This window comes from Tachyglossus aculeatus, chromosome 7, assembly GCF_015852505.1.
Source record: "Tachyglossus aculeatus isolate mTacAcu1 chromosome 7, mTacAcu1.pri, whole genome shotgun sequence".
NCBI classification, from domain to species: domain Eukaryota; kingdom Metazoa; phylum Chordata; class Mammalia; order Monotremata; family Tachyglossidae; genus Tachyglossus; species Tachyglossus aculeatus.
In genome coordinates this window covers 35302397-35328265 of record NC_052072.1, presented here as the reverse complement: position 1 = coordinate 35328265, position 25869 = coordinate 35302397, and the positions used below count along the sequence as shown (strand labels likewise).

The 25869-nt window shown below is 42.1% G+C and overlaps 1 protein-coding gene and 1 non-coding gene across 8 annotated transcripts in view; one reads left to right on the top strand and one right to left on the bottom strand.

Annotated features, from left to right (window-relative positions):
• Positions 1 to 1157: 1157 nt before the first annotated feature.
• On the top strand, positions 1158 to 1295 carry LOC119931133. Its single transcript, XR_005451992.1, has one exon. It is a non-coding gene; the product is annotated as a small nucleolar RNA SNORA7 (small nucleolar RNA).
• Positions 1296 to 3367: 2072 nt separating this feature from the next.
• The window catches only part of DOCK10 (dedicator of cytokinesis 10), a 247672-nt gene continuing 225170 nt past the window's right edge, over positions 3368 to 25869 (bottom strand). For 4 of the 7 annotated variants that reach the window (XM_038748915.1, XM_038748916.1, XM_038748920.1 and 1 more), the window contains 7 exons: positions 15657 to 15803; positions 13659 to 13869; positions 12152 to 12342; positions 8777 to 8877; positions 8443 to 8581; positions 6340 to 6415; positions 3960 to 4121 (listed from right to left, as the gene is read on the bottom strand). In XM_038748915.1, the coding sequence (XP_038604843.1) occupies positions 4057 to 4121; positions 6340 to 6415; positions 8443 to 8581; positions 8777 to 8877; positions 12152 to 12342; positions 13659 to 13869; positions 15657 to 15803 (930 nt within the window). In that variant the 3' untranslated portion in view covers positions 3960 to 4056. Of the gene's footprint in view, positions 4122 to 6339; positions 6416 to 8442; positions 8582 to 8776; positions 8878 to 12151; positions 12343 to 13658; positions 13870 to 15656; positions 15804 to 25869 lie in introns of all 7 variants that reach the window. The other 3 variants (XM_038748918.1, XM_038748919.1, XM_038748917.1) reach the window with 2 other exon arrangements.

Below are 25869 nucleotides of genomic sequence, written 5' to 3'. Positions count from 1 at the left end.
GGAGAGGCAGGGTATGGCTTCAGGGGTGTGGCTTCTCCTCTCCACCTCCCTCCATTACTCCCTCTGCCCCGCAACCCCCACCTCCCTGAAACCACAAATCGGAGACTTTCTTTTTCTACAAGAAAAGTGGCCAGTTCAGGCCAGTTCCAATCTACTTCCAGCATTAGGTAGGAACTGAAAACAAAAGTAGGACCATTTGGAGCATAGCCCTTATATAAAATTAAGCAGCATGGCTTAGTGGATAGAGCACAGGTCTGGCAATCAGGACTGACTGGATTACTGCATCAGCCTCCTCTCCGATCTCTCATCCTCCTGTCTCTCCCCACTTCAATCCATACTTCACGCTGCTGCCCGGATTGTCTTTGTCCAGAAATGCTCCAAAAATGTCCAAAAATCTCCAGTGGCTACCAATCAATCTGCGCATCAGGCAGAAACTCCTCACCCTGGGCTTCAAGGCTGTCCATCACCTCGCCCCCTCCTACCTCACCTCCCTTCTCTCCTTCTCCAGCCCAGCCCACACCCTCCACTCCTCTGCCACTAATCTCCTCACTATGCCTCATTCTTGCCTGTCCCACCATCGACCCCCGGCCCACGTCCTCCCCTGGGCCTGGAATGTCCTCCCTCCGCACATCCGCCAAGCTAGCTCTCTTCCTCCCTTCAAGGTCCTCCTGAGAGCTCACCTCCTCCAGGAGGCCTTCCCAGACTGAGCCCCCTCCTCCCTCCCCCCCCCATCCCTGCTGCCTTACCTCCTTCCCCTCCCCACAGCACCTGTATATATGTATATATATATTTGTACATATTTATTACTCTATTTTATTTGTACATATTTATTCTATTTATTTTATTTTGTTAATATGTTTGGTTTTGTTCTCTGTCTCCCCCTTCTAGACTGTGAGCCCACTGTTGGGTAGGGACCGTCTCTATATGTTGTCAACCTGGACTTTCCAAGTGCTTAGTACAGTGCTCTGCACACAGTAAGCGCTCAATAAATACGATTGAATGAACGAATGAATGAAAGGGCCTGGGTTCTAATCCTGACTCCCCCACTTGACTGCTGTGGGACCTTGGGCAAGTCACTGAGCTTCTCTGTGCCTCAGTTACCTCATCTGTGAAATGTGCGGTACGGACTGATTAGGTTGTACCTCCTCCAGGGCTAGCTCCTCTCAGGGTTGCACCTGGAGAGTTTCCAGTCCTCTACCCATCTCGGCTATGGGAGGGAGAGTCAAGCAGAGGCCTATCCATTCCATTCCTAGCTTGGGCAGTGGCTAGAGAGTGGAAGGCAATCTGCTACAAACTCAGCCATGCTGTGCAGCAGTGACATGGGAGAGAATCGAGGGCGGCAATTCGAGTTTACTGCGCGGAAGGCGACAATGGTAAACCACTTCCGTATTTTTACCAAGAAAACTCTATGGATCCACTACCAGAACGATTGCAAATGGAGAGCGGGGCGGTCTGGAAGAGATGTGTCCGTGGTGTTGCGATGGGTCAGAAATGACTCAACGGCAGAAGACAAGGCCCCAGGGCTTAGTACCTGGCACACAGTAAGCACTTACAAATGCCATAAAAAAAACAGGATTTTCTGAATTCTTTTAATACGAGTGGCAAGTATTTATAACAAAAGTCTGGAATGCGGACTTTAAAAACACAAATAAAAAAACTAAAACATTAAGAACTCATTTTAACGCAAAGAAAAATCTGGGTTGACCCTCACAGAAAAGCAGAGAAAGCACATTCCAACGGGCATCAATGAGGTAACTAAACCACAGAAACTGGGAGTGTAAGCAAACGCAGTCCAAGTTGTGAAAGGGGAAATAAAAACACTCTTGGAGAAGAAGCCTAGCCTAGTTGGAAAGACCACAGGACTGGATATCAGGAGATCTGGGCTCTAACCCTGCTTCCTCCAGTTTCTTGTTGCATAACCTTGGACAGCCACTTAAATTTCTTCTTCCCTAGTTTTCTCACCTGCAAAAATGGGCATTCTCCCTCCTGTTCTCCCTCCCCGCATAGACTGTGAGCCCCATATGGGACAGGGAATGGATCTGATCTAATTATATTGTCTCTACCCTGGTGCCTAAAAAAATGCTTGGCAAATAGTAAGCACTTTACAAATATTACAATTATTATTATTGGAATATTTGTGTGCTGGAAAATATTTAGAATTGGAGAAGCAAGAATAAAATCAGTTTTGGGTGACACAGGATATTACTAGTCTGCCCAGAGGGAACACCAGCGTTTGACAGTATTTTTGGAAATAAGTTTTTCTGCCATAAGACTCAGACCTTATCGTAGGTGTTTACGTGATTTGTCAATCACCCAAGGAGGGGTCAGCTCACCTGATGACACGGGCTGGAGATCAGCCAATTCCAAAGGGATCTGTATGGAAGGGGTGGGAGTGGAGGGTCAGAAAAAGTGTTAGAAGAAAGATATGATAGAGAGTAGAAATGCCATCTTGCTTCTCTGGTTCTAACTGAAGAAGTATCTGCCTCAACTACAGCATCAGTCTCCTCACTAACCTCCCAACCTCAAGCGTTGCCCGACTCCAGTCCATGAAATTTGAAATTGCAGAGAAGGAGAGAAGTCAGGGCTGGAGAGATAGACTTGGGAATCATCTGTGTAGAGGTGGTAGTCGAGCTGAGGGAGCAAACGAGATCTCCAAAGGAGTGGAAATAGATGGAGGGTATAAGGGGACCCAAAACTGAGCCTTGAGGGACGCCCCCTGTTAGAGGATGGCAAACATGCCCTTCAAACATGCTCATGTCTCTCCCATCCTAAAAAAACCCTCTCTTGACCCCACCTCACCTTCTAGTTATCGCCCCATCTCCCTCCTACCATTCCTTTCCAAAGTCCTTGAACGAGTTGTCTACACGCGCTGCCTCGAATTCCTCAACACCAACTCTCTCCTCGATCCCCTCCAGTCTGGCTTCCGTCCCCTACATTCCACGGAAACTGCCCTCTCAAAGGTCACCAATGTCCTCCTTCTTGCCAAATCCAACGGCTCCTACTCTATCCTAATCCTCCTCGACCTCTCAGCTGCCTTTGACACCGTGGACCACCCACTTCTCCTCAATACACTATCCAACCTTGACTTCACAGACTCCGTCCTCTAATTTTGCTCCCATTCCCTATCTCCTCTTTCCTGTGACAAGGAGCTGGGAGAGATGAAGTAAATCATTTAATAACTGGTATTTGTTAAGTGCTTACTATGTGCCAAGAACTCGAGTAAGCACGGGGGTAGATACAAGATAATCAGGTCAGACATAAACCTGTCCCACATGGGGCACACAGTTTAACGGGGGAGGGAGAACAGATACTTAATTCACTGAGGTCACTCTTCCATGAAACCCATTCAGACGAATAATACGAAATGCAAAGGACGGGTATTTTTATTTGCATTAACAAACAAATTCCAAGGTCATTTAATCACTCACTGTTGCTCTGGGCATATATGTTACAATAAAGTGACCAAACGTAAAAAAAAAATTCCATATTTTTGTACACATACACAAATATTTTAATATAGTTGTATTTGAAATGTTATCCGTATATTTTAGTATTGTCCTAAGTATTAACTAAAAAGGTTCTTTTAAATTTTGTAAAAATGACATATTTTACACATCTTCTATTTACAATCGAAATATGCTTAACTGTTATAAAACATTCACTTTTACCTTTAAAATATGTGTACTAGGACCCAGTATTTGATACATATACGTATAATTTACAGCAAACTTACGGCTTGCTGTTAAACTACACATTCATGGGAATTCATAGCACATATTCAGCCTGGCTTCATAAACATCGCTCAGTAACAAATACCAGAGGAAAAGTGCAAATACTGGGACAAGCGAAATTCTCAAGCTAGCAATGTAAAAAATATTAACACTGTGAAGAGTTGAAATAAATTAAAATCACCTTCGTTTCTCCTAGTTCACCATGATATTTGATGATCAGCTTAAAGTTCTAAAAGTCCTGTAGAGTTCAGTCTAATATCTCTGAAATTTCCATCATATGTCGGTGCTGGATGAAACTGATGTACCATGCATCGTTGTGCTTGTTCTACTGATTGCTCCAGTATAAGATGGGTCCACTCTGTGCTTTGATAGGTCCTCCTTGCAAGAAATCTTATTGTTTTATTTAAAAATGAAGACAAAAGAAAGATGGTTTAATTCGACACATACTATCAGCAGAGACATTTAAAATTTTGTTCTTATTTATAAATAATTGACAAATTCTTGGAAATTGTTTCTAAGCATAAGATATGGTGATTAGTGTGAAGTTTAAAGATGTATTGTGAGGTTTTTTAACCCAACTAATTTTTAACTGTCATTTTGTTTCTCTCATTGATGAGTAAATCTGGGCATGTACTCTGGGCTGGATCTACCATTTACTTGTGCAAAGAATAAAAGAAGAATTTCCCTGAAATTCCCTGATAATTGAGACCAATATGTGCTGTGTAAGCATGACATATTTGGATAATATGCTCATCAATCAATGGTATTTATTGAGCACATACTGTGTGCAGAACACTGTACTAAATACTTGGGAGAGTACATTACAAGAGAGTCGGCAGACATGTTCCCTGCTCACACAAGGTTATGAGTATGTGCTCTGTGATTTAATAATAATAAAAACAAATAATGATGGCATTTTTTAAGCACTAACTATGTGCCAAGCACTGTTCTATGCACTGGGGTAGATACAAGGTAACCAGGTTGTCCCACATGGGGCTCACAGTCTTCATCCCCATTTTACAGATGAGGTCATTGAGGTACAGAGAAGTTACGTAACTTGCCCAAAGTCACACAGCTGACAAGTGGCAGAGCCGGGATTAGAACCCACGACCTCTGACTCCCAAGCCCGGGATCTTTCCACTAAGCCACACTGCTTCTATTTCTCTGTAGGATTTCTGTTAATGTGATATTTTTGACCTTACAGAAATCTGGAGATGAAGTTGAGAATTTTACGGAAGTCTGAATTTTATCAAATAAATTAGTCATTCATGATAAATCACACAGAAAACCCTGTAATATTTCCTCTTCGTTCGGAATTCTGTTTCAGAGAAGTGGCCTGTCCTAGTGGAAAGAGCACGGGGCTGGGAGTCAGAAGACCTGGGTTCTAATTCTGGCTCCACCACTTGTCCGCTGCATGACCTTGGGCAAGTCACTTAACTTTTGTAAAATGGGGATGAAATACCTGTTCTCCCCCACCGTCAGACTGTGACCTTCATGGGACAGACAATGTATATGACCTGATTACATTGTGCTTGGCATGAAGTAAGTGCTTAACAAATACCACAATTATTATACCATGATTGAGATAATCCAATGGAGGCTGGTATTCTTACCTTCCACTTTCTGATGACAAAGATGCCCATGTTACAATGTCAACTCTTTCAGAAAGACCACTCTGTTTCCTTAAATGGGACCAGATTATTATTTTCCTCTTTCCTCATTTTCATTCACTGTCAGAATTGGCTGGATTGTCCATGCCATGCAGACTATCCTGGGACTCCTAGAGGAGCTCACTATGTAACTATGGAAATACTTCCCACCCAATGTCAGTTCTGCCTTCTAGATAACCAGCATTTTTGATTATACAAAGCCTTCAATTTCCCAAACATCCTGGATAAATAAGCCCTTAATAAATAAAACTGTCCTAAAACTGAAGAAAGTTTTCCAGTTTCTCCTGATCATCCATTCCCAATGCTGTGGCCCTGGATTGGCACAGTGACTTCTGATCTTATTAGAAAAAGGTCTCAGGGATGAAAATCTGTCTTTAAAATACTTTAGATAGATGTTTTTTAGAACTCTTGGACTCCAACTCAGTATTTTTGCGGTTTGTTTTGCCTTCTCCACAGAACTATAGGGTTCTGTGTTACCTGTTGGCAAATGTATTTGTAGTGTCAGTAGTTCTGAACACTGAGGTTGTGACAATGGTGCCATACCCACAGGTGGGGAAAGAAAGGCCAAGTAAAACTCAGGTTGTACATTTTCACCAGTTGGTTTCCAGTGTGATGTATTTTCATCATTTTGATTTCTTACTGGACAATTCACTACCTTGCTGTGGGTCCTGCCCTTTATTTTGCATCCTTTTCCCAGTTCTCCATTTGAATCCCTAAGAAATTCATTGGGAGCAGCTACGATATTTTAGGGGTGGTGGAAACATTGAGGTGATGTTTTTATGGTGGAGATACTCTTTCATGACGGACTTGTGTACGGCCCTATACCATTTCAAAGAAATGACATTCAACGGATGAGAAACATTGTAAGACAAAACAGAAAACTTGCAAGAGACAAAACAGGCAATCAGGGAAAGTGTAGACAGAAGATGAAAACGTACCACTCCTGTTTACAGTACTGAGGGACATGTTAGACATAGAAGAACAGAAGTTGTATAAATAAGGGCCATGATACAGCTGCCAGAAAAAAAGAGAAAAACATTTAGCTGAAAAGTCAGTGGTCACAGTGTGGACAAAAACAGTCTCATTGCTTTCCTCATTTTCCCCATCCTTCCTGTTAGCCTCTGCTGACCTCTTTTCCATTTCTTGGCATTCTACTTCCCTCCCAGACTGCTTCATATGTCTAACATATTCTCCTTCTCCCATCTTCCAAATAATTTCCCTCCTTCAATTAAAACCCTGTCTCTATTCCCTTACCTCCAATATATGAATCTACTCAAATCTGTGAGTTGTGAGAACAATCACTTCCATAAAATAGCAACCATATACAGCAGGAGTAAAAGAGAGGAGAAAAAAGTCATAAAAAAGGAGGAAGACATTTACAGTGAGGCATTTATAATATAAACTTTGAAGGGCAGGGACCAGATCATGTGTCTACTGTGTGCTTGGATAGCACTCAATCTTAGACAATTCTCTTGATTATCCTTTGGGAAAGCATTGTGGACTAAGATATTTTTATTTGGCGTATGAGGCTCAAAGTTTTCCACCGTCTGCCTTTCTGAATTCATCACTCATTTTACTCTAAATTAAACATTTTCTAGCTGACCCTGTCTTCTTGTAAAGGCATGTAGGTCCTGAGTCCGTGAGACTACTTAGGTTTACGCAAAGACAAACCCTGTCAGGTTGGGATGAATTGTACTTTCCAAGTGCTTAGTACAATGCTCTGCACACAGTAAGCACTCAATAAATATGATGGAATGAATGAATGAATGGGGCCAACTTGACCAGTTCCTTAATAATAATAATGATGGCATTTATTAAGGTCTTACTATGTGCAAATCACTGTTCTAAGCACTGGGGAGGTTATAAGGTGATCAGGTTGTCCCACGGCGGGCTCACAGTCTTAATCCCCATTTTACAGATGAGGTCACTGAGGCCCAGAGAAGTTAAGTGACTTGCCCAAAGTCACACAGCTGACAATTGGTGGAGCCTGACCTCTGACTCCAAAGCCTGTGCTCTTTCCACTGAGCCACGCTCCTTCCCTCCTAGTGCCTGAGGCCTATTGTCCAAGTAAGCTGACAATAAGGAGAAGCAGCCTAGTGGATGGAGCACGGGCCTGGGAATCCGAAGGACTCGGGTTCTAACCTCAGCCACCTATCTGCTGTGTGACTTTGGGCAAGCCACTGCACTTCTCTGTGCCTCATTCACCTCTAAATTGGGGATTAGGACTGTGCAAGCCCCATAATAATAATAATAATAATGATGGAATTTGTTAAGCACTTACTATGTGCAAAGCACTGTTCTAAGTGCTGGGGAGGATACAAGGTGATCAGGTTGTCCCACTTGGGGCTCACAGTCTTAATCCCCATTTTACAGATGAGGTAACTGAGGCCCAGAGAAGTTAACTGACTTGCCCAAAGTCACACAGCTGACAATTGGCGGAGCCGGGATTTGAACCCATGACCTATGACTCCAAAGCCCGGGCTCTTTCCAATGAACCACGCTGCTTCTCTGCCCTATGTTGGACACAGACTGTATCCAACCTGATTTGCTTGTTTCTACCCCAGTGCTTAGTACAGTGCTTGGCACATAATAAGTGCTTAACAAATACCATAAAAAGGAGAGAAGGTGGGAGGATGATAAGTACATATTTAGCTTCTCTTTGATTTGGAATATTTCTTCCTGAGCTAAATTCTGCGGGGCAGGGCTAGATAAAACCAAAGCAAAGAAAAATTTTCCAAGCAGCAAACATGCAGAGACACTGACTAGGCTCTATTAAACAAGGCAGACTGGGTGCTCCATTTTAATCGGAGACAGTCCAAGTTGGGTCGGGTCCCCAAAATTCAAACTACACGGGTTCTACTTCCTTAACCCTACCGATCTCCTCAGACTGCTGCCTCCAACTCTTTTTCCAAGTTTGGAGACTCTAGTGGATATTTCTTTTGTTAGGATTAATGCTCGCACCTGCCATTGGCCAATTAAATGAACTCGCACTTAAACTCTGCCAGCCCAGAGCCTCAAGGAATAAATGGAGAACAGCTCACCTGCTCATTCATGATCGCGGAGAGTTCATGGAGCATGTCGTTATAATGAGACTTCATTTCTTCTTGATATTCTAGTTGGTCTTCTTTAATTAAACGCTCATTCACACCAAGAGCACATCCACAGGTCTCTGCAAATTGCCTTTTGGGGGCAGAAATGAATCAACTGAAAAGTTCTCTAAGCAATGGTTAATCACCCCATTGTACTGTCACAGTAGATTTTGCTTTCTACAAAGCACGGGGGTGAACTTCTTTATGAATGAACTGCCCTAACTGTGCTGGGTAGTACTGGTGGGCTGGTTCCAAGAAGAGAAAAGTCTAAAAATTCAAAGCTTACCTGAAAATTCCCTTCAAAAGTTTTACTTGATTATCAGGGTATTTCTTTGCATTTGTTTCTTCAAGAAAAGCTCGGGCATAAGCCATTGGCCCAGCGTTTACCTATTACAAAGAACAGTATGATGATGAAGGAGATCATTATGCATAAACTCCCCCCGCCCCCTCCATGCATATTTTTGCATACGCAAACAAATCAATCAATCCTATTTATTGAGTGCTTACCATGTGCAGGGCACTGTACTAAGCACTTGGGATGTAATATAACAGGGTTGGTAGGCTTGTTTCCTGCCCACAATGAGCTTACAGTCTACAGGGGTAGACAGTCATTAATAGAAATAAATTATTGATACGTACACAAGTGCTGCGGGGCTGAGGGAGGGGTGGATAAAGGGTGCAAATCCAGTGCGATGCAGAAGGGAGTGGGAGAAGAGGAAGTCAAGGAAGGCCTCTTGGAAGAGATGTGCCCTCAATAAAGCTTAGAAAGTAGGGAGAATGCTTATCTGTCAGATATGAAGAGGGAAAGTATCCCAGGCCAGATACAGGATGTGGGTGAGTGGTTGGCAAGGAGATCGTGGCATTAGAGGAGCGAAATGTGTGAGCCAGGATGTAATAGGATAGCAGTGAGGTAAGGTAAGAGAGAGCAAGTGGAGAGACTGCTTTAAAGCCGATAGTAAGAAGTTTCTGATATGTATATATGTTTGTACGTATTTGTTACACTATTTATTTATTTATTTATTTATTTTACTTGTACATATTTATTCTATTTATTTTAGTCTGTCAATATGTTTTGTTTTGTTCTCTGTCTCCCCCTTCTAGACTGTGAGCCCACTTTTGGGTAGGGACCGTCTCTATATGTTGCCAACTTGTACTTCCCAAGCGCTTAGTACAGTGCTCTGCACACAGTAAGCGCTCAATAAATACGATTGAATGAATGAATGAATGAATGAATGCGGAGGTGGCTGGGCAATCACTGGTGGTTCTCGAGGAGTGGGGAAGCCCGAGCTGAATGTTTTGGTAGAAAAATGACTCGGGCAGCAGAGTGAAGTATAAATAAATAAGTTCAAATAAAAATTGTTATCGAGAGCTGACTCTTTAACTCCATTTGATCTGATATAAATCTGAGCACTCCTGAAAGAAAGTAGGGAGTGAAAGACTAAAGTCTTCAGCACTGCTGAGTTGGCACCCTAGAGGGTTTAGCCCCATCCCTAAACCTGGGCCAGAATGTCAAATTCATTCACCAGCACTGACAGTGTTGGCAAAGAAAGGAAGACTTGGAAGGAAGCCCTTGAAACAGGCAAATTCACCTCCTTGCCTTTGGAAACTCTGATTTGTGCTTCCTGCCCAGTTTCCTATAGCGCACAGGCCTTAGAGTCAGAAGGTCATGGGTTCTAATCCTGGCTCTGCCACTTATCTGCTGTGTGACCTTGGGCAAATCACTTAACTTCTCTGTGCCTCGGTTCCCTCATCTGTAAAATGGGGATCGAGACTGTGAGTCCCATGTGGGACAAGATCTGTCCAACCTAATTTGCTTGTATCCACCACAGTGCTTAGTACAGTGCCTGGCAAATTGTAAACACTTAACAAATACCATTATTATTATTATTATTATTATTATTATTACCCATGGTACTGACAGAGACACTGGGCAAACATGGGATTGAGTCTTTGAACTTCCTTTTCAGCAGCATGGAATAATAATAATAATAATAATAATAATAATAATAATAATAATAATAATTTTGGTATTTGTTAAGAGCTTACTATGTGCAAAGCACTGTTCTAAGCGCTGGGGAGGATACAAGGTGATCAGGTTGTCCCATGTGGGACGCACAATCTTAAACCCCATTTTACCCAGATGAGGTAACTGAGGCACAGAGAAGTTAAGTGACTTGCCCAGAGTCACACAGCTGAGAAGAGGCAGAGCTGGGATTTGAACCCATGACCTCTGACTCCCAAACCCGTGCTCTTTCCACTGAGCCACGCTGCTTCTCAGTGAATTCCTGGGCAGGGAATGTATACCTTGGTTCTGTTGTTCTCCTGCTAGCATGGTGCAGTACTCAGCAAATGGTAGGCATTCAAAAAACACCTGTGATTGATTATTGAACTGTATATCTCTTTTCCAGTTTCTGACCCCTCTCCCTTACCAAAGTGATAGGAAGATGGGAAAGGAAAAGGGACAGAAGAAGAAGAAACATAGAGCACTTAATAATTCAGAAAAAGATTGGATATTTATGCCAGATCTTCATTTAAAAAAAATCACCCAAGTTGTTTGTGCTACACATGTTCGGACTTCTGATATTCAACGTCAAATGCATTACCTCCTTGAAATGAATGAATGTGGGAAATATTGGCTAATGTTTTAGGAACTACTGAAAAATACTGGAAGGCTTTCGGCCTGAATCTTAATGATCTCCTTTGCAGTTTAAAGTCACTTATATTTATTAAAATGTTTTGCTTTTTATAAGCTGTGGAGTGTTGTCCCCATTTTTTTTTTGGAAAACAGAGTGGTTTCATTGCATGCTACAATGAATGGTACAAATATGGCTTGTGAAGGGAAAAGGACTCGGATTTTATAATCCTTTAAAAACATATACATACTGTTTCAGCTTTATTTTCATTTTACAACATTCCTAAAATTTGCAGGTGCTCAATGCATACCATGGATTGCAAGCTCACTGTGGGCAGGGAATGTGTCTGCTCAGTTGTATTGTACTCTCCCAAGCAGCGTTCTCTGCACCTAGGAAGTGCTCAATAAATACCACTGACAATGACGATTAACGTCCCATTTTATTGCATTCTACGGATCAAAGAACTAACTAACCCCTAATCATAGGAATTTTGCCAGGGTGAGGTTTTGGAGTACATGTTACTGTTCTTTTTAGGGTACTAAATAGTTAAGGAATAAACAGGAAGCAGTGTGGCTTGGTGGAAAGAGCACAGACCTGAGAATTAGGGAATTTGGGTTCTGATCTTGGATTTGTCACTTGTCCCCTGTGTCACCTTGGGCAAATCACTTCACTTCCCTGGGCTTCAGTTACCTTACTTGTAATTGTTATCATCAAGAGCCATTGAGTCTTTTCCAATTCATACCGACTCTATGGATATATTTTCTCCAGAACGTCCTGTCTTCTGCTGTAACGACCATGATCCCCTGTAAACTGGGGATTAAATTCTACTTCCTTTATGTAGACTGTGAGCCCCATGTGGGGCAGAGACTATGTCCAACCTGATTATTTTGTGCCTATCCCAGGGTGTAGTACAGTGCTTGGCACATAGTAAGCACTCAACAAGTAAAAACGAAAGCATCTTATTTCAGAGAAACAAAGAAGTAAAAAGGGGGAGAAGTTGAACACTGATAGCTCTGAGGAATAGTTACCTTCACACTGACACTTCCCTGAAGTTTGAGTTGTAGTCTGATCATGTCGACTTCTTCCATTGTACAAAGCCGTTTAAGTTCAGCAACTTTGTTGGTCATCTCGTCTATTGCTACCTCAATAGGGTTGAGTTCCGTACTCATCTGGTTAATGACTTGTATTCTCTTCTTCACATAGGGGAATAGGTGGCTTGCTGTTCAATGCAATTTAAAGATAAAGACATTTCCTATACTTGAGTTTCATTTATTTTTATGGTCCTTAGATCCTCTCTATATGACCAAACTACCAATTTCTTCCCTCCGTTTCTTCCGAAATGCATTAAATGGGAATTAAACAGCCATCTATTAGTTGATAACATCACTGAATAATCAAATGACCCAAGTATGTCCCTCTCACGACCTCCCTTCATACCTCAGCTCCCTGTCAATAAGGATCCTTGGTGCTTTCTAAGCCTACCTGGCGACTGTATCTCACTCTTGACGCACTCAGCCCCATCCCCCCTCACTTACACTGTTCCCCTGGCTTAGGATCCTTCCTTTCCACATTGGATAGACCACAGCTCTTCCCGTATTCAGCCCGGCCAACTGGAATAACCACGGGCTTGGAAGTCAGAGGACCTCGGTTCTAATCCCAGCTCTGCCCACTGCCCGATATATGACTTTGACAAGTCACTGGACTTCTCTGTGCCTCAGTTTCCTCACTTATAAGAAGTGAATTCAATACCTGTTCTCCCTCCTTCTTAGAGGGAACCCCATGTGGGACAGAGACTGTCTGAGGTGATTACGTTGTATCTACTCCCAGTGCTTAATACAGTGGTTGGCACATAGTAAGCTTTTAACAAATACCACAATTACTATTATTATTAAAAGTCCCACCTCTTCCTACAAGTCTTTCCCAATTAATCTCCCACCCCCAAGCCATAGAATTCCACCAACCAACTCTACCTAAGAACTTATTTATGTCCCTCAAGCCCTTTTGTGCACTCAATTATTTATTTTGCCCACTCTAGCTACAGATATGTTTATGGTAGTCACCCCCAATAGAGTGTAAGCTCCCCGTGGGCAGGAAACATGTCACTTCTTTATTCTATACTTTCCACAAGCTTGTACAGTGCACTGCACCAGCGAGAGCTCAATAAATGCTACAGCAGCTGCTTAAACTCTACATAAGGCTTTTGAGGGTGGGAACAGTAAGTACTGTTAATTTTATTTCCTTGGAGAGGCATATGTGAAGGTGTAATGGTCCATATATACCCAGGATGGCTTTCACCCACTAAGAATTGTGTAGCCTTATGGACTTTGTACAACATTGAAGACACTTGTGAGGTTGTGACCTTCTCTTGAGTGTTTCTGCCCCTCATTCTCTGCACTCCCACTTTAGACTGCTATCTTCTTGTGGGTCAGAGGTCATATATGTGTTAATGTATATGGATTCTTCCCAGTGCTTTTCCCACTTTAAGAATTGAATTAATGGTTTGACTATTACTACACTTTCAGACAATACACATACTTGTCAAAATCGTTCGTCTCTTGCATTGCTCCTCTACTCCTCCATGTTTCTTGCCCGAGAGTGTAAAAGGAGTTTCGAACACAAAGCGGTTGATGTTGTGATGCATTTCAAAGTCAGTCATTCGGTCTTCAGCTTCCTTCTCCTCAAAGAAAGGCGTAACGTAGGTCACTTGGATATAGGCCAATTTTGGATCCAAATCCTTGGGGTTCACCTATGTTAACAGTAAGCCATGAAACAGTAAGATGCCACGAAATTGCTACTTCAGGAATATGCCTTAGATATTCATTCAATCGCATTTATTGAGAACTTGGGGTTGTTATGTTTGGTCACTGGAGCATCTGCCCTCCCTGAACAAGCAATCTTTGTTCCAGGAAGCATCCTCTTCTGGGGATATAGGAGAGGACTTCAGTAGACACAATCGCTACTTGGTGGAAATTTAATTCCAGGCCCCAGAGTATTTATAGAAGTATTTTTACTATTGAACAAGAGGATTTAGACCATGTCTTCCTGAGCACAGTTAAACAGATTGGACAAGTTTTTATGGACTGCAATTCATGGTCAGAAAGGTTACTAAGTGCTTAGTACAGTGCTCTACACCCATTAAATATGCTCAATAAATACCATTAATTGATTGAGTGACTGACTAACCATTTCATCACCCCTCTGGCTGGCCATCTTTACTATCCCATGCCAAACAAAGCAGTGGGACTAGCTACTGTTCCTCTATCTGTATTGTAAATTTTGGTCAGGAGTTGTCAACCCTGCTGTGCTCACGAGGACACAGGGTAGTGCCCTTACTTCTATAATCTGAACATTTTCAAGTGACCATGGGACCATGCAATTTTAGAGAATCTGAGAAAGTGAAATGCCAGTCATGCAATAATATTTATTTCCTCATGATTTGAAAAAAGGCCATATCTTTGCATTCTGAATTTGAGAAAAAGGGTCGTATTCTGTGTAATGCTCTTTCTTGTTTCAACTCCCTTAGTGGTTCGCTATCCTTGTAAATGACTGTTGGTGCTGTTCACTTTAGACTGTAAGCATTTTGAGAGCACATTCATTCATTCATTCATTCATTCATTCATTCATTCATTCAGTCACAGTATTTATTGAGTGCTTACTGTGTGTAGAGCACTGTACTAAGCACTTGGGAAAGTACAACAACAGCGACATTCCCTGCCCACAATGGGCTCACAGTCTAGAGTGGGGAAGACGGACGTCCTTAGAAATAAATAAAATTACAGATATGTACATAAGTGCTTTGGGGCTGGGAGCGGGGAAGAGCAAAGGGATAAATAAAATTACACTTTTCTGACCATGTTCTTCCCAGGAATCTAGGGCAGTCTAATATATACTGATAACGATATTCCTGATCCAAGATACAGGAACAATCATGTAGCATTTACACAAATATTTGTGAAAATATTTTTAACCTTAATTTTATGGTTTTTTCTGTCTTTGGTTAATCACCCTGCCTGATCACTTCACCAACTCATAAGATCTTCCTTTTAGCATTAGTTGTCCCCTCAGAAGAGACCAAAGCTTGTTCAGTGTTTCGGTTTCCCCGCAACCTCAGAATCTGTTCCTTAGCCTTCCGGAATATAGCAGAGTTAGCCGGAATTGCCCTTGCAGCAAATCAACACAGCTCTATTCTTGGGTCCCTTTGGGCCACCCCAACAGCATTAGCATAATTAAGAATGCATTTCTCCACCCTGTCTCCCCCTCATCTAAGAAGAAAAATATCTAGTACTGATTAACAAAAAAGGATCTTGGGAAATCTGCCTGACAAGCATAGGATGTGTGGAAGGAAAACAAAATTTAGTTCATTTAGCACAGCGGGAAGAGAGAATCATTGCACAACCATCTACTACAAGAGGTGAGTATTGCACTACAACAAAAAACATTTTTTTGCCTGAGGAAAAATTTCTAATAGGTTCTTCATTACGATATTTTAAAAGAAAACAAAGAAATTATGATGGAACAGTGTTTTACCCCTACCTTGTTGGAATCCTGGATTATCTTCACATTATCTGCTCCAAATTTATCTGCATAGAGTTTCAGCAGTCTTTGCGAAATCTCAGACAGCCCTGTCAGTTTAGGCTCTTTATAGATGTATTCTTTACCTTCCTCCTCTTCAAAAAAGCCCTAATCAAGAAAAGCATTGAATCTTCAGTTAAATAACTGGAATGGATAAGTTCATCTTAAAAGCATCAGAAAAAAATTAAAAGCATCCCACCACAGGGGTAGGTACACCAATCTCTTCATGATGTTATACAAGCTGTTAATTACATTAAAAAATCCAGTATTGATGTAGAATCTAGTATGTTGTTAAAGTCCAATTAGACACCAAAATTACCCTAATTGCTTTATGACAAGGCCAAGTAACTTCAGCACCTGTATATATGTATATATGTTTGTACATAGTTATTACTCTATTTATTTATTTATTTTACTTGTACATATCTATTCTATTTACTTTATTTTGTTAGTATGTTTGGTTTTGTTCTCTGTCTCCCCCTTTTAGACTGTGAGCCCAATGCTGGGTAGGGACTGTCTCTATATGTTGCCAACTTGTACTTTCCAAGCGCTTAGTACAGTGCTCTGCACACAGTAAGCGCTCAATAAATACGATTGATTGATTGATTGATATATATTTCAGACATGACTTGAATACGGATTTATGTTTTTCCAGGGTTTATGTCATGGTTACTTTGCAGTAAAGAGGCTTGTGTGTGTGTGTGTGTGTGTGTATATATATTTTAGTATGCATGTATGTATTTAGTATGTATTTTAGTGTGTATATATATTTTAGTATGTATTTTGAGGAAAGAGAGCCCTCGTGTGGCCAAACACTGCATATCAGGAGGGCAGTTCTCTAATAAGATATGCATACTTTAAATAATAATAATAATAATGATGGCATTTGTTAAGCGCTTACTATTTGAAAAGCACTGTTCTAAGCGCTGGGGGGATACAAGGTGATCAGGTTGTCCCACGGGGGGCTCACAGTCTTAATCCCCATTTTACAGATGAGGTAACTGAGGTTCAGAGAAGTCAAGTGACTTACCCAAGGCAACACAGCAGACATATGGCTGTGTCATATGGCTGGGTCATAATCAATCAATCAATCAATCAATCAATCAATCGTATTTATTGAGCGCTTACTATGTGCAGAGCACTGTACTAAGCGCTTGGGAAGTACAAATTGGCATCACAATCATAAGGCTGTGACATATGGCAGAGCCGGGATTAGAACCCATGACCTCTGACTCCCAAGCCCGGGCTCTTTCCACTGGGCCACGCTGCTTCTCTAAAAATGATCCTGAAGTGATCGTTCAAGACATTTTCGATGTGTGGTGTTACTAGTTCAGTGGGACGGCACGCATTACCTAGCAAATCCAAATGAAGAATATTGATTTAGAGAAGCAGCTTAGCTCAGTGGAAAGAGCCCGGGCTTTGGAGTCAGAGGTCGTGGGTTCGAATCCCGGCTCCGCCACTTGTCAGCTGTGTGACTTTGGGCAAGTCACTTAACTTCTCTGTGCCTCAGTTCCCTCATCTGTAAAATGGGGATTAAGACTGTGAGCCCCCTGTGGGACAACCTGATTGCCTTGTAACCTCCCCAGCGCTTAGAACAGTGCTTTGCACATAGTAAGCGCTTAATAAATGCTATAAAAAATGGAGTTATATATTTTCAATGCCAAAATACAATGCAAAATTCCATGTACGACAATAAGTGAGTCCAATTTTCTCCAAGGGGATCCAGAGGGTGAAGCAGCCCCCCTCCTGGGAGCATGTAACTACCATCCTGGCCCAGATCCTATCATCAAAGCTGGTAGAGTTCTGCCTGTTAGCATTACTGAACAGGGAGGGTGGTCTTGTTCCAGCTGTTCTTTTGGGAACTCAGGGTCTCATGGGGACCGCCTTGAGTGGCAATGGCAACCGAGGGGACTGGCCGAAAGTCTAGCAGATTCCTGTCCTTTGGGCTCCTGCGGAGGTTCTCCAAAACATGCATGACTCCTCTCCCCATCAAAAAGGCTCCAGTATCAGAATTTAGCACTGCTCAGGCAAGAACCGCCCTCTAGACTGTATAATCTTTGTGTGTAGGGATTATTAGTTATTAAATTCTTTCCCTGCAGGAATTATGTCTATTTATTCCACTGTACTCTCCCAAGCACTTAGTACAGTGTTTTGAACACAAAAGGTGTTCAATAAATGGCTCCCAAATCTATCTCACCTGCCCTGACTTCTCAACTTTTCTATAGTCTTGCATTTGCTTTGCTTCCAGGAAAACTGTCTGCCCAAAACGGAATTCTTCACTTTCTCCCTAAATCCTCTCCTCCACCTAACTTTTCCAACACAGTGGACACAACCAACAATCTCCCCATCTCCCAAACCTGTAACCTTGTCATTATAATGATTTAGTCCTCTCTTTCAACACCCACATTAATTTTGTTGCCAAATCCTGTTTGCTCTTCTTCCGGAACACTTCCAGAATCTGCTCCCCCGTCTCTATCCAAAAAGCCACTACACTGCTCCAGGTATTAGCGCTATCCTGGCTTAAGAGGGAAGTATGCATCAGCTTCTGCTCTTTTCAGTCCACTTTTCACTCTGCTGTCCCAGATAATTTCTCAAATTTCATTCTGCACAATTTCCCCACTCCCCCAAAACTTCCAGTGGGTCCCCATCAAGCAGAAGCTCCAGACCATTGCCTCTAAGACAAGAAGATCTCTCTTAGTCATCCATTTTCATCTGCCTCTACACCCCAGCTTGCAAGCATCAACCTTCTCAAACCCACCTAATCACTGTGCCTCAGTCTCATCTCCCAATCAATGCTTTTATTGAGTGCTTACTGTGTGCAGAGCACTGTACTCAGGGCTTGGGAGAGTACAATATAACAGAGTTAGTAGACATCCCTTGCCCAAAAGGAGCTTACAGTCCTAGAGAGGGACATAAACATTAAAATAAATTGTGGATTTCTTTCTCAAACTCTTCTCTCCTGCTTGGAGCTCTCTCCTCCTTCATATCCATCAGACTACTTCTCTTCCATCTTCCAAGTCCTTCTGAAATCACATATCCTTCAGAAGTCCTTCCCCAGCTCATTTTTATTTTCCCCACCTATATATATACTATATACTATACCACCTATATACTCCCAACTGTCACTTTAGCACTTCTACATCACCTTAGCACTTGGGTATTCACATCCGCCCCCCTTCCCCATATTTCCTCCATAGCAGTTTGAGCATACATCTTATGCTTTCTATTCCATCCTCCTATTAGTAATTTATTTTAGTGCCAGGCCCTCCCCACTAGATGGTAAGCTCACTGAGGGCAAAGTACATTCCCACTAATGCTCTTGTACCCTCCCAATTGCTCAATGAACGCTAATCCCCTCCTCAAAAATCTCCAGTGGCTACCAATCAACCTACGCATCAGGCAAAAACTCCTCACTCTCGGCTTCAAGGCTGTCCATCACCTCGCCCCCTCCTACCTCACCTCCCTTCTCTCCTTCTCCAGCCCAGCCCGCACCCTCTGCTCCTCTGCTGCTGACCTCCTCACTGTGCCTCATTCTCGCCTGTCCCGCCGTCAACCCCTGGCCCACTTCCTCCCCCTGGCCCGGAATGCCCTCCCTCCGCACATCCGCCAAACTAGCTCTCTTCCTCCCTTCAAAGCCCTACTGAGAACTCACCTTCTCCAGGAGGCCTTCCCAGACTGAGCCCCCTTTTTCCTCTCCTCCTTCCCATCCCCCCCACCCTACCTCCTTCCCCTCCCCACAGCACCTGTATATATGTGTGTACAGATCTATTACTCTATTTCACTTGTACATATTTACTATTCTATTTATTTTGTTAATGATGTGTATCTAGCTTTAATTCTATTTGTTCTGACGACTTGACACCTGTCCACATGTTTTGTTTTGTTGTCTGTCTCCCCCTTCTAGACTGGGAGCCCGCTGTTGGGTAGGGACCATCTCTATATGTTGCCAACTTGGACTTCCCAAGGGCTTAGTACAGTGCTCTGCACACAGTAAGCGCTCAATAAATACGATTGAATGAATGAATGAATGATTGTATGTCCTGACAGGATTGGCAAGTGGCAGAATTGCTGATGGAATGCATATTGGATGTCCTGCTTCTGTCTTCTTCCAGTCATATCTCAAAATAACGTGGCCACCAGTTGGCAATAAATACAGCCCAGTAAGTCCATAATGGCCTGTGTCCCTGCAAATATCAAGGTAGGTACAAGGGATAGATGGCAAACACTGAATCTTCTTCGAGACAAGAAAATTTGTGGAGATTCATTCATTCAATCGCATTTATTGAGCGCTTACTGTGTGCAGAGCACTGTACTAGGCGCTCAAGTTGGCAACATATAGAGACGGTCCCTACCCAACAGCGGGCTCACAGTCTAGAAGGGGGAGACAGACAACAAAACAAAACATATTAACAAGATAAAATAAATAGAATAAATATGTACAAATAAAATAAATAGAGTAATAAATACGTACAAACATATATACATATATACAGGTGCTGTGGGGAGGGGAAGGAGGTAAGGCGGGGGGGATGCGGAGGGGGAGAGGAAGGAGGGGGCTCAGTCTGGGAAGGCCTCCTGGAGGAGGTGAGCTCTCAGTAGGGCTTTGAAGGGAGGAAGAAAGCTGGCTTGGTGGCTAGCTCTATTCCCACTTCACCACTTCCACATCACCCATGCACTAAAGTACCCCTCCATAGACACTTAAGTTTGCTTCCTTTAGTTATACCCCCATCCAAGACCCACAGTATTTATGTCCATATCTGTAATTTATTTATATTGTCTGTCTCTCCCTCTAGATTAAGCTCATGGTGGACATATTGTACTCTCCCAAGCATTTAGTATAGTGCTCTGCACACAGTAAGCACTTCTAGACTGTGAGCCCACTGTTGGGTAGGGACTGTCTCTATATGTTGCCAACTTGTACTTCCCAAGCTCTTAGTACAGTGCTCTGCACACAGTAAGCGCTCAATAAATATGATTGATTGATTGATTAAATATGACAATCCTTGGGTTTACACAATTATTATTATGAATTATTATGACAATTCTTTTCGCATGTCATGGAGCTCTGACTTGGAACTCCCTCCCCCTTATGTATAACTGACCACCACTTTCCCCACCTTCCAAAGCCTAATGAAGATCACATGGCCCATACACCTTCGCAACAAAAAAAAATGCTGAGTCGCAGCATGGCTTAGAGGAAAGAGCACGGGTTTGGGAGTCAGAGGTCGTACGTTCTAATCCCCTCTGCCGCTTGTCAGCTGTGTGACTTTGGGTAAGTCACTTAACTTCTCTGTGCCTCAGTTACCTCATCTGTAAAATGCGGATTAAAACTGTGAGCCCCACGTGGGACAACCTGATAGCTTTTCATCTACCCCAACACTTAGAACAGTGCTTGGCGCATAGTAGGCACTTAACAAATGCCATCAAAAAAAAAAACACCTCACCACGGGCTTTAAAGCAGTCAATCACCTTGGCTCCTCCTACCTCTCCTCACTACTCTCCTATTACAACCCAGCCCACACATTTCACTCCTCTAACAACCTTCTTGGTGTACGTTCTCACTCAGCCTCAATCTCACTTGTCTCAACGCCGACCCATAGCCCACATCCTGCATATGGCCGGGAATGCCCTCCCTCCTCAAATCCAACAATTACTTTCTCCCTCTTCAAAGCCTTATTGAAAGCACATCTCATCTAAGAGGCCTTCCCAGATTAAGCCCCACTTTTCCTCATTTCTCACTCCCTTCTTTGCCGCCCTGACTTTCTCCCTTTCTCCCAGCCCCACAGCATTTATGTACCTATCTGTAATTTTATTTATTTGTATTGATATCTGTCTCCCCTCCTCTAAATTGTTAGCTTGTTGTGGGCAGGGAATGTGACTGTTCATTGTTCTTTTGACTTCCAAGCACTTAATACAGTGTTCTTTATACAGTACACTCTCAATAAATAAGACAATGAATGAATGAGCCTTGATCTTGTCCATCTTGCTGCCGACCCCTTGCCCATGTCCTGCATCTGGCCTGGAACACCCTCCAATCTGACAGACAATTACTCTCCCTCCTTCAAAGCTTATTTGAAGGCACACCTCCTCCAAGAAGTCTTCTCTGACCATGCCCCCCCACCCCCCCAGCCCTTTCCTCTTCTCCCACTCCCTTCTGCGTTGACCTGACTGGCTCCATTTATTTATTCTCCCTCCCAGCCTAAAAGCACTTACGTACATATTTGTAATTTATTTATTTATATTAATGTTTTTCTCCCCTTCTAGACTGTAAGCTCGTTATGGGCAGGGAATGTGTCTGTTTATTGTTATATTGTACTTTCCCAATTGCTTAGTACAGTACTGTGCACATGGTAACTGCTCAATAAATATGACTGAATGAATGAATCTCCTCCAAGAGGCCTTCCCCAACTAAGCCCTCTTTTCCCCTAATCCCTCTCCCTTCTGAGTCGCCTTAAGGCTATACCCTTTAATAATAATAATGATGATGATGGCATTTATTAAGCACTTACTATGTGCAAAGCACTGTTCTAAGCGCTGGGGAGGTTACAAGGTGATCAGGCTGTCCCACAGAGGGCTCACAGTCTCAACCCCCATTTTACAGATGAGGTCACTGAGGCATAGAGAAGTGAAGTGACTTGCCCAAAGTCACACAGCTGACAAGGGGCAGAGCTGGGATTTGAACCCATGACCTGACTCCAAAGCCTGTGCTCTTTCCACTGAGCCACGCTGCTTCTCAATTTAAGCACTTGATAATCAACCCTCCTTCATCCCCACATACTTATTTACATAGACATAATTTATTTTAATGTCTGTCTCCCCTTAAGCACTATAAGCCCAACTTGTACTTCCCAAGCGCTTAGTACAGTGCTCTGCACACAGTAAGCACTCAATAAATACGAATGAATGAATGAATAAGCTCCTTGTGGGCAGGGAATGTGTCTACCAACTCTGCTGTAGTTCAGAGCTCTGCACACAGTAAAGCGCTCCATAAATACCATTGACTGATTAATTCCATTGACAATTCTTCTTCTGAAAACATTTTTCAAATCCTGGCAAATTCACACTGAACAGGATTTAAAGTATTACGGCTCTGCTTGTTTCCTATTCTTGAGGTTTTTCTTTGAGAACAAACTTGGGGCTTGGAGGATAAAATACTCCAAAAATAGAACCCTAAATGCATTTTAGTAGCACAGATCCCATTGATGTTAATGGAAGTAATAAAGCATAACCCTTTGTTTTTGGGGAAACCTTTTCTCAGGGTAATTGTTTAGGGTCAAATTCAACACATCATATGCACCATCTCTGAAAAATCCAAACATGTGAAAAAAAAATGTACCCAACCGTCTATCTGCGAAAGACTGAAGACCTGTGGCTAGATTTCTGTGAAAATTTTAGCCTCGCCAGTGGTGATAACTCATTTTCAGTTTTCTTAGCAGATCCTTGACTGAACCAAAGGTAGGAACTGGAAGCTATAACAGACTTCAGAGAAACAATAGCAATAACACTAATAACACTAATAATAATAATAATAATAATAATCGCCTACTGTATACCAAGCACTGAGGAAGATACAAGATAATCAGTTTGGACGCAGAGTCTGCCCTCATCAGGCTCCCAGTCTAAGTCAGAGGAGAATAGGTATTGAATCCCCATTTTAGAAATGAAGAAATAAAACTTTTTAGTCCTTTCTGAGCATAGATGCTGGCTCCTGACCCACATTTATCGTGCCCCCTTGTTTGTTGTTAAGAGAAGCATTAAAGACACTTAGTGCTTTCCAAAAAAAAAATCTCTTCTAACTCTTCTCTACATTTCACAAATGTCTTTTCATGTAAAACTGTTCCCATGTCCCCCAATTTATACACTGTGGTCATTATTCTCTACATGCTAGAGTGACAGCAAGAGATCAGGGGCTCTTTCCAGGGTTGGGACAACTCTTGTCAAGTGTGACCTTGGAAAAGCATTGTACACACACCAGGCTCTAATTTCCCTATCAGTAGAATGGGAATGATTATCTCTATCCCTTCCTTGTCTCACAGGGGAAAAAAAAACCCAACAAGCTTAGTGCTCTAACATCTGTAAGACACTTTTGAGTAATTCACTGAAACAGGAAATTTTAATTGAGGTTTGCTGCCGGAGTAATGGACCTTTATTCTCCCATCCAGAAAAGGTAAATGCTTTGTTATATGTAAATGGGGTGATCTGGTAATTGTTTAAATATTTTTGCTAATCATTTTTAGAAAAAGGAGATAGGCTGATTTCATTAGAGAAGCAGCATGGCTCAGTGGAAAGAGCCCGGGCTTAGGAGTCAGAGGTTGTGGGTTCTAATCCTGGCTCTGCCACTTGTCAGCTTTGTGACTTTGGGCAAGTCACTTAACTTCTCTGTGCCTCAGTTATCTCATCTGTAAAATGGGGATTAAAGACTGTGAGCCCCACATGGGACAACCTGATTACTTTGTATCTCCCTCAGTGCTTAGAACAGTGTTTGACACATAGTAAGCGCTTAACAAATACCATCATTATTATTATTTAAATTTTTAATGGATAGGTATTTAAAGATACATTGAATGATCATAAATTCAGCCTTCAGAAGCCAGAGATTTGTTAAAAATCCTTTTAGAGCTAGGATACTGGGGAAACTTTAGTAAGTAGCATGACCTAGTTGAAAGAGCATGGACCTGGGACCCAGAAGACCTGGTCTAACCTCGGCTCCCCCACCTGCCTGCTGTGTGACCTTGGGCCAGTCACTGAACTTCTCTGTGCTAGAGTTACCTCCTTTGTAAAATGGGATGAAGATTGTCAGCCCCATGTGGGACATGGACTACAACCAACCTGATAATCCTGTCCCTACCCTAGCATTTGTTATAGTGCCTGGCACAAATACCATTAAAAAGACACAGAAATATCCCCCCCAAACTGAAAATAATGCAAATTCATGATAATGCCTTTATATTGCACTGAACTGCTTTGAAAGCAAGATCATCTTTTATAAAGGAAAGATAATGGAAATTTGGGACACCATCTACATACAAGGGCTCCATAACTGTAGAATGATGTTTAGAAAGGATTTCATTGAGAAAACTAAAATCAGAGAGCCTGTTGTTTCCATTTTCCCTCATGGAGTTATGTGGTCTGTTGAGTTGCTTTATGAGCCAAAGGACAGTTTGCCATTGGCATTGCGAGCGCAATAAAAATAGCTCTTCTGAAATACTAAGCCATTTACCCTACTTGGGAAGCTAAAAAAGCTGGAAAACAGAGGTAGAGAGTCCCATTCAGAGAAAGGACACTCTAAGGAGTTCTCTGCCAACTTTTGTGTGCTTAAAGTACTCTGGACATATTATCATTTAATATTAGAATTTTATTAGTTTTGCCTTTACCCAGACTTTTGAAAAGGATGAATGACTATAGCAACCTTGGGAAATATGTTTCCCTGGTTTCTGCCATTACTTCATAGTTTCAAGAGACTCAAAGTCTCCAAAGGCACTGCTATATAAATGATATCACAGAATGAGGCTGCAGCTGGTTATTTGGCCAGTTTTGAGAGAGATAGGAAATGCAACAGGAAATTACATTCTATATGATAGTAAAGAAAAGCAGTGGAACTAAAGTTATAGTGTCTGCTTGTGAAAAAAAAATTGGGAAAATATGTTTAGATCTTACTCAATGTAGGGTATTTCACCCACACAATTTTATTATATCACATTTCTAGGAATTCAACCTTAACCCTTGAAGTATTAGGGTCCTTTATTGGCAACTGATAATTAAGTAGGTGAAATCCACTGCTAATATAACCTCTCGCATATTACAGCTAATATTACTACTACTACTACTACTACTACTACTACTACTACTACTACTTCTACTACTACTACTACTACTACTACTACTACTAGTGATATTTGTTTAGCACTTACTATGTGCCAAGCATTATATTAAGCACTGGGATAGGTACAAGATAATCAGGTCAGACATAGTCCCTGTACACATGGGATTCACAATCTATGTAATTTATCTGTAACTTATTTTATTGCATGTCTCCTCGGTAGAGGAGCTTCTTGTTGGCAGGGATTAAGTCTACCAGCTCTGTTGCACTGTACATTTCCAAGCACTTAGTAGATTAATCTGCACACAATAAGTGTCCAATAAATACCTCTGATTGATCGATTGATTGAGGAAG